Raw genomic sequence first — 11,514 nt, forward strand, 5'->3', positions numbered from 1 at the left:
AGCAGAGAACTGAAGTATGTTCTTCACTTGAGGGAGCCACCATCTCTGAGCAGTCAGAACTGGCTGCTGAGATGCTTATGCCTAAAACTGCAGGATAATACACCCAACTCATCCAGAAGGCTGCTAAAAAAACATTGTAAAGAAAGGGCTAGGATAGAGGGATGAGGTGGAACACTAAGAAAAAATAAGAGTGTGGTTGAATGGCAGAACAGATAGATCCAAAGAAATACACTGTCATCCTCTTAAGGACCAGCACAGTGTGCCTCTCCGTGTTGCAAACCAGGGTAGTTTAAAGGATGAGTGTTTAGATAGAAGTTTGCTGAGAAACACGTGGTCACTTTGGGCTTCTTGGCAGCTCTGGTGAAAGGCAAAGTCATCCCTCTTCTGCAGTTTTACCAGCTTTTGCTACAAGGAAAAAATCTGACTCTCATCATGCCTTTGAGCAAAAATTTCACTGTGAAAAAGGCTCTTCACGTATTTTTCTCACTTTGGTGACATTTGTTCGCTTTGCTGAGAAAAACTCACAAGGTGACAAGCATAAACTTTTGTCAGAAGCACTCGCTGGAGCACCCCAGGAGATTCATTACTCAGGAACTTCCTCAGCCTCAGGTGGCCCCAAATTTAACAGCACTCATCCTTCTTTTTAAACAACAACCTATTGTGCTAATGTCTTTCGCTGTGTTGCTAGATTTTATATGCTCTCCCTCAGTTTCTTCTTCAAAGTCTGCTTGATGAAAAAGCTTTTTTTTTTTCCCAAACATTTAATATATTTTGGATTATATGCTACCAGTTCTTCATTTTCCCAAGATCTGCTTTAGCCATCTACATGTGCTCATAATTCAGGGTGCCATTTCTGACATGTCTGGGCAATGTTACAATAACCAGGGTGCCTTGCCTTCGTTCTTTTTGCTCTGGTTTTTTGTCTCTCTTTTGTCAGGTTTCCCAATCTGACAAGAGAAAGGCCTTTTCTGGGAGGAGAGTATTTTCTGCACTGGAAGATTTTCACTCTGAGCAATAGTCCCAAATACTCCCTTCCTTTTCTCTCTCATTTCTAATCTGAATTGTGATCCCTCACCAAGACTGTACAAGTTACATTTTCTCTATTTTCACTTTTGAGCCTTTCTTTTCTCTACAAGGGCATACTGTATCCCTCATAGTAGTGAGGAATGAGCCTGGTCTCCCCAGCCAGTGTTTTTTAGAAGACCTTTATGTGCACAGGAGTGTCTGTCTTTTAACATTAAAACTCCCAAACTGTGAAGGGAAAGCATGTTTCTGCTGCTCCTATTTCACCTGCTAAGATCCGTTTGGTGATTTTTTAATTTTTGAAGGCTTTGGAAGCATTGCTGAGATGAAAAGTTGCCCTCTCCCTCTGTTTGCCTCTCTGTAGCCTGAGGTCTTGCTTCTGATTGAGAGCTTCAAGAAATGAGAGGGAAGAGAAAATTCCTCCTATGGGAGAGCATCCCATGCGCTTGACTCCTGCAGCTGGACCCTCATGGACCCTTCTTCACATTTCACACCTATCCACAGTGTACAGGTACTTATTTTTACTGCTTTTCCCTTTCACCATATGAGCACTCATCTTCTCCCCTCTTCCCTTCTGTTCCTCTGTTCACATATTTGCCTCCTTTTACTTCTCATCAGACTTTGTTGTGTGAATTCATTAGTGTATATAACATGCTTTGAAGTTGTCCAAATAACAGTGATGTAACACTTTTGCACTTCTATAGGCTCTTTTATCTGAAGATCAAAGTAGTAAGTTATGATTACCATGATTGGATTATTGCTGCTTAGCCTTTGGATCTGAGGGTAAGCAGCAACTCTTCTGGGTAGGCGTTAACCAGAATTACTGGATGATTTTATTAAACAGATTGAATGCCATAAAGTATGCTCCTGCTTAAAGAAAGGTGTGCGTACACGAGCTGTATGTCCTTTCCTACCATTTGATGATATAAATCCGGTGGCCCCTAGCTGTCACTTGGCTCCTTTGATACAAGTGAAAATGGAAGGAAGACCAAGACATCAGCATAGAAGACTTCAGAGGTGACTCCATGGTCTGCCTCCTCCAACTCCAGGCCCTGTCCAAGCACAGCAAGGCTTTTGCCCCTATTTCTTAGCATGACTCACATTTTGCTTTTCCCAATTACTCGGCTTCATCAAGCCTTTCACAAAGAATAACTTAGCACTTCTGTCAGACTTCAACAAATTTGTCTTCACCTGCTCACCGTTTTTGGGTGTTACAATGGACATTGCTTGTTGTATGTACACATTCCTGAACTTCTCATGAAAAGGGGGTACAGTGCTTCCCCAGTTACCAGGACAAGGAGTTGGGATGAAATCTGGGACAAAAGTAGAATAGGTACAATAAATCCCAAGCTCCAGTGGAATAAGAGAAGTACTCTGAGCCTGCCAGGGGAAGGCCATACGGTTTTGGCCAGCTCTGGGGATTAAACCTGCAAAGAGCATCTGTGGATGCTCTGTGTGTTGTGAGCCAGAACAATTTGAATCGAGGATTTCAATGCTCATTTGACTGTGTATCCAGAGAGTGTGCACTTGATATCTCAGTGCTGATAAAAGTGATGTACAGCATATGGAAGAGTTATTTAAGCAGGGCTTCCCTGTGAAAACACGCTCAGGGCTTCCCGTCTTAGCTACAATATTTTTCTGGAGTGCCAACATTAAAGCAGCGTGTGACAGGCGGCCTTGCAGAGGACACCACTTCAGGGAGATGGGGGTCATTCAGCTCCTCATAACCCTTATTCTTCGATAAAAACTTGGCAATCGACCCAGCTGTTAGGAAGACACAGCCATGCGCAGTCCTAACTGCAGCTTCGGGGATGTCAGACCCCAGCTGAGCCGACGGCTTGGGGATAACTGGATATCGAGAGGGAAGAAAATGAAAAGAGAAAGTGTGTTTCTCTTACTGATTGAAAATTGGCAAGTCGGAGTACAGCGTAATAGGGAATCCCTGGAGCCTCAGAGGGTCTCCTGCCGGAGTCACGGAGAAGGCTATAAATCTCAGAGGCACCTCTATAAATCTTAGTGCCAGTGCATAGCATTAAAAACACAAGCAGCACATGCTGTTTCCCCATCAGAGATGCCCTAATAAAACTTCTCAATAGATTAAAAAACTGGGCAGTGCACTTTTGCCCCTGCTATTTTTAACTTTGTTTTCAAACAAAAATATAAGAAACATTTATTTAGTCCTGAAGAAAGAGATTTCAAATATATTTTTTAGCTTAACAAATCTCCCTTTGGATCAAGCATTTTTCTTCTTATTTTAAACACAGCTGGTGGAACAATTAGTGAATCTGTCACTCAGTGAGGAGACGTTCAGCAAATTTCTTGCTGTCCCCCAGCAACTTCAATGGTAAAGGCCTGAGGTCAGACTGTGGAGCAGTGACTTGATATGCCTGGTAGGGAAACCATCCTGAGGAAGTGGCATACAGATCAGTGGAGGAAACATTCATTACCTCTGCAGCATTTTGAAATTTTCAGATGGCAGAGCGTGGAACCGCAAAAGACTCATTTTTCCTTTACAGATGAAATGGCATTTTCCCAACAATATTCTCTCAGTTGGTTATTTCCCTCTTCTGAGTCCTCTGCGTCCTTCAGCATTTTTCCAAATGAAAAGGAGGATAGCAAGGATGACTATTTTAAAAGAATTTCCATTTTCCCCTGGCTGCCACATTTTGGTTGCCATGGAATAGCGCAAGCTCCAAAGAGGACCGTTCAGTTAGATATTGTGCAATTTGTCAAGCTGCTCCTCCAGTGAGTCACTTTCCTCGGTTAAGTGCATTTCAGAAATGTGTGCTCATCAGTTCCTAGTGATTTGCAAGTACTGCTGTTACCCTGTGACCTGAATTTCCGTTCCCTGGACATAATTAACTCTGCCAGGTAGAGATAATTGTAAAATCATTTGGTACACTTTTAAAAGGAAAGAAGAATTTTCCAGAAGTTGAAATCCTAATTTTTTACTTTCATCCTTAAAGACCAACCTCAACTCACCAGTTCAAGCACACTGGCAAAAGTAAATAATCCTGAGCTTTGTCCCCATGCACAAGCCTCTTGGATTCACCCCACGTTGGAGAAGGAGTAGGGATGCTGAACCACCTTGCTCCCAGCCTGGCTGGGCTGCCATGTCTCCCCAGCATGAGCTGCAGGTTGCACGTGCTCCCCAAGGAAGTGACAAACTGCTGCTTCCTTCATTGCAAAAATATGTCATTTGCCCTGAGACTGCACAGTGAGTCCAACTGGCGGTGAGCACCACGGTCTGTAGGAGCAAGGACCCCCAAGGGGCTTCAGCAAGCCCTGCCAGCGAGCTCCACTCCATCACCCCCAGACCTTCCTGTGCAAACAGTGCGAGGAATTAAAAATAGCACCAATCTTTCCTCGTTGCTTGTGGGACTCTTGCCTTGGGAGAGCTAGCGCAGCCCTGCAGTGACTCTCCAGGACAAGCTAAGTCCTGTTTAGGGTTATAACGGCTACTGCAAGGAAGCACGAGGACTGTGCATCAGGCCAAAAAGACAGGCAGGTGTTTGGAGTGTCAGAGAAGACGCTTACTGAAATCAAGAAGAGTCACCAAATAAACACTGAGGCTCAGCATTAATTTCAGGAAGGAATGAAAATCCTTTTAAATTGCTAAATGCAGCTGGTTCTAATTTCCCTAATTCTAAATTTTTAGCAAAATAAGTAAGTACCCTGCAAATGTGAGTTAACAAAGGACGGAACAGAAATAATTCCCTTGAAACAACCCAAATCAAACCTCTCACTAAAAAAAAAGAAAATTTTGTCATAACCAATTTCTGATTTAGATCTTGTCTAAAACTGGATAAAATCTTTCAGTACTCGAAACATCTTGATGAAATTTAGAAGTGCTGCTATTTTTCAAAATCTCTAGAGGATAGTTTAGGAAAAAAACCCTCAACAACTTGTGAAGAAATTTTTCTGTTGTTTCCACTAGCTCTGTGGCTGAAGTCTCCTGTGATTTTTTCAATTGATCTAAAAAGAAATGTAAACAAACAGGAAAAATAGCAGAAGAAAATGTTCAGCATTAATTACAGGTACATAATAAATACCCTACTTGCTCTTCCACAGACAACCCGCTATGATTGAGGGCAACAGGAAGCCTGCGGAGGAGTGCAGTGAAATACAAGCCCAGCCGCATGCTGCATAGATCAGCCGGCACGGACTGTTTCCATGTCACCAAAAACAAATAACGATGTCCACAAGTTGCCTATAAAAAATAGATCGTATCTATTGACTGGCAAGCAGCCAGCATTTATATTTCTCCTTCCCACCTCGGAGTGCATTCATGCATCATCTCTGCGAGCAAACCTCCCTAAGCAGCACGTTCCCCGCCAGCCCGGGCTTCACAGCTTGGCACGGGCCACTGCACCCTGCACTGGCTCCGGGTCTGGACTCTGCAGGCAAGTTAAGGCCCGTTTAACTCTTTATCCCAAGCCAGCTGAAGGGTGGATGGCACCTTGCACGCAGTTAACACCCACCGTGCTTAGGGCACGCTGGTGTGGCCCAGCCATTCCCCAGCAGTGGTGCCCTACGGCACCTCGCACAGAACCTCCTCCCGCTCACGCATCCTGCCGATGCTCTGGAAACGTCCCCTCCCAGGTCTGGCTCTCGCCCGGACGCAGGCTGTGATGAAAGCTTCACCCATCATTTCCCTTCCAGCGCAGGCTGACCAGGGCATCTCCAGCTCTGTTCTCAATCGTGCAGATTATAACGAGCAATTTCAAGGTGTGTTGTCCAGGTATCATGACATGATGCCCTATCGTGTCATGATATGACTATACATTTCCGTTCTACTCATGCTATGTTTTGATTTGAATCCAAAATATATGTTTTTTGTTTCCACAACACAGTATAAAGAGAGCCCCCATGAAGCTGGGTTTATTTTTTGAGATCCCTGTTTAATTTTCCTCTGGCAGGGCTCAAAGGATGGCTGCATTTACCAGATGATACTGTGTGATATTATTCTGTCAAACTCCAGTGGGAACAAAACTCCTATAGTCACTCAGCTGAGAGAAGCTGTGTGTATTCTATCTCATGGTATCTTCAAAGGAAGAATAAATGTCTTTCTGAAAGTTCTATTTTAGCCAAATGTATTTCATTTTAGTCAAACATAAGTTTTCTGAGTCACAGAAAGAGTAACTGGATTAAATTTAATAGTCTCCAATACACAGGAAGTCTCTTTTGGGCTCAAACTCTATGAAGCAACACATTTTGTGATAACAAAAAATAGAAGATCAAGCTAGGAAGCTGACTAAAGAAATAGATATTTTGCTCCTTGCTTTTTTATCCTTTTCACAACAATAAAATAACTTATTTTGTAGAAAATGATGAGACAGATGAAAAATTCAGATGTCTCATTTTTCTGCAGAGGAGGTCAGGAAGCCCAGACGTCCCCTCTGTCTCCTTCTCAAAGGCTTCGGGTCCATCCTGCGTGAGGAATGGCAGCAGCATGCTGAATGTTAACGAGGTCCCGCTCTCCACAGCTGCTACACACTGGGGTTATTTTAAGCTCTGAAGACAATTTATCAAATTACATTTCTGAAAAATGGTACAATGTGAGTCATATTTACTTCACATTTTTCTTGCTGCAGGGTCTCGCTATTGGCTGCGGGATATTTGTTACCTCTGAAGCTTGCTCCGAGAACCACCTTTCTGCGTCTGTATTTCACATTTAATGAGTGCTTTTGCAATTTCATGACTGTTTTCTGAAGTTAAGGTGGCACTTTGCAAAGCCTGATGGTTTATGGCCTGTTTCAGACTTCACTGATTTCTGCCCATTACTATGTACATGAAACTACTCACAACTCCAAAATGTTGCTTCTCCCCGATTCTGCGGTGTATCGGCCAGTGCTTGGAAAGCACAGACTTTAAGGGTGACGACAGGGACCATCTCACCTCAACCAGGACAAATTAGTCCACGTGGTAGTGACTGAACCACATCCAGTGGGGTCACTGGTCAGTGATGGTGCAGAAGGGGGACTTGCACACTCCAGTGGGAAATGTCCAAGGGCTCACAGCCTCCTTGGTTGAAGCTATGTACCTACAACCGAGTCATTCCGTTTATGGCTTAGGAGGGACGGATTCCTTGCTCGTGCTCGTCTCGCAGCATTCAAAGGCACAAAACAGACTGCCACTGGCTCCAGCTGGGGCTCTCCATGACTGGTTACTGCCTGGTCTTTGTCACACTCATCCAGTCTATGCCTAGACGCGAAGGCTTCATAGCTTCAAGGACAGCAGTCAACCTCATGCCCAGCAGCCTCGCTCCTTGTGAGAAGAGGCTATGAGCACATAACCCACAGCTATGCTCTTGTCTTGGCCATCCACAGGTCATCAAATCCACCATGTACCTTTAAAGTGCTTGGCAGGTTGTGACCAGCATTCTTAAATGACTGATTAAAGCTCTGGCTAGTAAGACTGTCCTTAAAAAGGATGCCGCTTTCCTTCAAAAGCACATTTTTATCTTTGTGGGGAAGCAAAGTTCCCTGGGGACTGGCCTGAGACTGAGGAACGCGCTTTAAAATGTGCAAGAGCAAGGAGTTGCTGCAAACCTCACCACCTGCTGTGCTGAGTGATGTGTCTGCAGTTTTGATCTTTTTTTTTTTTTTTTTTTTTTTTTTGATGATAAATACATAGTGGCATATGCACTTAAAACAAGCATGCTCTGGAAACAAATGCCACAACCAAACCTCCAGACAAATTTCCCCTACTCCTTCCCAAAACAAAACTGAAATAAACAAATCAAAACCTCTACAAAAACAAAATACACCCCTGCACTTGCTCCTTTCTGCTGGGGAAAGAATGACAGAACAGATGTATAACAGAAGCTATTTATGTTGGTTAATACATTGCTGGGGAGATGCTGAGAGATTGTAGTGATAAGTTTAGAAGCAACTATATAGGAAATATATTGGAATAGAGCAGATCCCCACCTGCCCACAATGTCGTTCTATCAAGCATTCGTTTCTAAGTGACGTGTCACAGAAACCCTGCACTAGGTTTGTGTGAAAAATGCATGTGAAACACGGAGCGCGCTCAGAGCCTTTCTGTACAACAACATCCTATGGAAATTCTCACTCTTCTGCTTCCTGCTTGCTTCCACGTTTCACAGGACTGTCCCCCTCCACTTGCAACCATCTCAAGGAGTTGTATTCAGAGTACTGGGAGTCATAATAATTCCCATATTCCATTTCTGAAATTTTCTGTTCTTGTAAATATTTGTAGTCAGAAAGTGCTCTTGTGTTCCATGGGAAAATATTGGCTTCAATGAAATTGTAATTTTCATTAACAGGATGATGAAATTAACAACATTAAAAAAAAACAATGACAGAATCATTCTAATTTCCCATTTCAAAGCAAAATAAAACAACACTTTGAAATGCTGATTCAAAGCACGTTGTTTAGCTAGAGAAAATGTTGTTGTCTGAATCAAAACCACTGATCTTTCCCTGACACTTTTTATTGAAGATGCTTCCAAATCTGCTATTTTGCAAAGTCTCAGCTTTTCAGCTTTTCACCTTTCACGCTCCTCCGTGGAACAGAAACTCGCTATTGAAATGTCCCCAAAGGAAGACATTCTCTTTTCTAAGTAAGCATAGTGATGACGAGAACAACAATGAGAATGAAAATCACAATAAGCTGATTCTAACGCACACGGCTGTGTTACAAGGCAGCGATAAAGTTGAATTTCCCTCTGATGGGAAGACTTTCCGAATGCTCCGCCTGGACTCCTACTAATCAATGATCAGATGATAAAACACATTCATAAAAGCTGTCACTATCAAAATGCCCTGCGGGCTCTTATTTCCCCGCTATCCCACGCTCGTTAATATTTGCACAAACTGGCATCCAGTAGCCAGCAGGCGGGTGCCTGGCCTGCCCTGCCATCCCCGGGAGCTGTGCTGAGCTGCGCAGTTATCTCCGCTTGCCCACGGAGTTGTGTCTCCTTCTTGTCCCCCGAGCTTTGACGCCATCCCAGCATGTGGGAAATTAACTTCCCCCTACTGTGTTTACCCACAAGACACATATCTCTGCTGGAATTTCCTTTGAAAAGAAGGGAGACCAAGCCCATAAAAGGAAGAATAGGGAAAAAAAGAAAAAAAAGGCCTCTGTGCTGTCTGCTTTAATCGGACCATCAGTTCAGATGCCACCAAGGCATGTAAATGCCGAAAATGCATATATTGCCTGTAAATTCATTCTCATGACTGGCAGTACCTCTGGTTTGAGTCAAACCTAGCCAAAAATGTTCTTAGCCTAAACTGGGACAACTGTGCCTCTCAGAGCTGTGGAGAGGATGACTGACAGCTGTGTCCTGCAGCATCTACCAGCTTTGACCTGTTCACATGTTCTTGCTCCAACCAACATCCAGACAGAGCTCTTGAGAGTGACGGGTACATACAATCCACATCCCAAGTTGCAGCTCGTGAACGCTTTTTCAGCCTCACAAACCCAAAGGACATCTGCCCTGGACACAAAACACTGGAGGTGTCAAAAACCTTATCCCTGGCTCACCTCTGATCCTGCCTCATGTGAATATGCACATACCACAAGAAAGATCCCTCAGTTATTATTACAGACATTACTTACTGGACACATAATTTGTGCAAATAAATAAGAAAATCTATCAGAGTCCCACAGCTATTTGGTTCCTGTGCTTTTAATTATTTTTCTTTTCTTTTTGAACACCTGTGTGAACAAGGTGTTGAGAAGATATGTGTATCATGGGCTCCTGCAGTAGGCAAAATCTCTGTAATAAGACTTGTGCGAATATAGCTCTCAAAAATGAGTGAGGTTTTTCCAGACATTATTTACAAACAAGTCTCTGGCTTCTTGTGTCTCTATCACAGATTTACATCTTCTGCATTTCATGCAGTTTTCCAACGACCTTATATTGTGCCAGCTTTTCCAAAAAAATTTTCTAAAAGTAATCACAAGAGTCACGCGGGAAAAAGTCCCCTTAGGAACCTTTTGGACTTTAGGAACCTACTGAACTTTCAGGAAGCGGAACTATTGACTGAAATGGGAACCAGAAGGAAAACTCAGTACGTCTCTGACCTTTCTAAAGGCCAATAATACTTAAAGCCATTCAATGTGGTCCATAATCTTTGGCACAGACCACATAACCTTTCACTGGGCACCTACTGTATTATTTCCCCCTACTTTACCAGAATTTTATTCTTCCTTATAATGTTAGAATGATCTTGTTTCTAACAGCAACAAAATAAATGACTGAAAAAAATCGATTGCAATTGGGTGGCTTTAGAAAGTCTTGTTTGCATTTCTGTAAATTCCCTCAAAAGAACGCCCCAGGATAAATTTTTTATGGTCTCAGGTTTGAGGACCCAAGTTCACTGCTGTGAGACCTGTGAACCCTTGGATCCTTTCTGAATCTGTAATTGATTCACGAAACTACACTATGATTCAGGAAGGAAGGTCAAAGAAGAACCTGTTCAGCTCCAAAGCATGCAGAAAGATTAAACCACATGAACTGGAAGAAGGTTCACTGGGAAGGCAACCCACCTTGGAGAAATATCACATCCTTGTTGCATGAAAGCTCCTAGCGAGAACCAGAGGCTGTTGAATATGCCAAACTCATTCGTCTGGTCATTGGCCGGCTGGTCCCGTCCTTCCTCGAATTCTTCAGTGTGCCACTCGTAAGGGCTGAAGCGACTCACCAGGAAGAGGACAACGCTCACTCCAATGTAGGCAAAAACAATGCACATCCATATCTCGTAAGCCAAAGGATCCAGAAAGGAGAAAACTCCTGGTTTGGACTTCTGAGGTTTTTTTATCATGATAGAGATACCTAAGCTCATGAACGGTTTGGAAAAGTCTATAACTTCTTCTCGAACCAAAGTGATGGTTAATGGTGCCACAGCCACATCTGCCCTCTGAAAAGGAGAGACAAGAAAGAGATTTGCATTCTGGGGATAAAATTTATCTACTAACTCCAGCTTATGTTCCTTTGATCTCTGTTTACCCCTGCTATCTCAGAAGAAATCAGACAAAACCAATTGCAAGGGAAATGTTAAAAAGGAGCAGCCCATAATATTGGTGGATTATTTCCTTTTCATCACTACTGATTACCAGTACTGTTTTGAAATCACAGCATTTTCTTTCTGCAGCCATCTAGCTCTTCTTGTCTGATTTATCCACTGATGTCACAGTCTGATGCAGATGATTTTCGCTGAAAGAGCTTTATCATCCAGACATGAAAAGAGGCAAGAAAAGGCCAATCGCCTGAAAAAGGATGCCAGGATGTTTACTCCCATCAGGAACTGCTTTTTGATTGCATAACTGATACAGGAGAAGAGCAAAAATGTTCTAGTGACACTGATGTGCACTCTCCACTTATTTTACAGTCTGTCTTGAAAATGGAAAGGGAAATGCATTGAAATGGCTGTCGGCATATACTGTGGGAGCTACCAGCAGGAGACAGATCATCCTCCGCTCCAACACAGTCACGCAGAGACTTAGGCACTGATGTTCCCT

The 11,514-nt window shown here is 43.2% G+C and overlaps 1 protein-coding gene across 5 annotated transcripts in view; it reads right to left on the reverse strand.

The window, feature by feature from the left end:
• Nucleotides 1–11,514, reverse strand: part of GRIA1 (glutamate receptor, ionotropic, AMPA 1) — a 124,697-nt gene that overhangs the window by 24,460 nt on the left and 88,723 nt on the right. For all 5 annotated transcript variants that reach the window (XM_010295716.1, XM_010295719.1, XM_010295715.1 and 2 more), the window contains one exon: nt 10,543–10,913. In XM_010295716.1, coding sequence (XP_010294018.1) covers nt 10,543–10,913 — 371 coding nt within the window. The remainder of the gene's footprint in view (nt 1–10,542; nt 10,914–11,514) is intronic.

Source organism: Phaethon lepturus, unplaced genomic scaffold (assembly GCF_000687285.1).
Source record: "Phaethon lepturus isolate BGI_N335 unplaced genomic scaffold, ASM68728v1 scaffold2681, whole genome shotgun sequence".
Lineage (NCBI taxonomy): Eukaryota > Metazoa > Chordata > Aves > Phaethontiformes > Phaethontidae > Phaethon > Phaethon lepturus.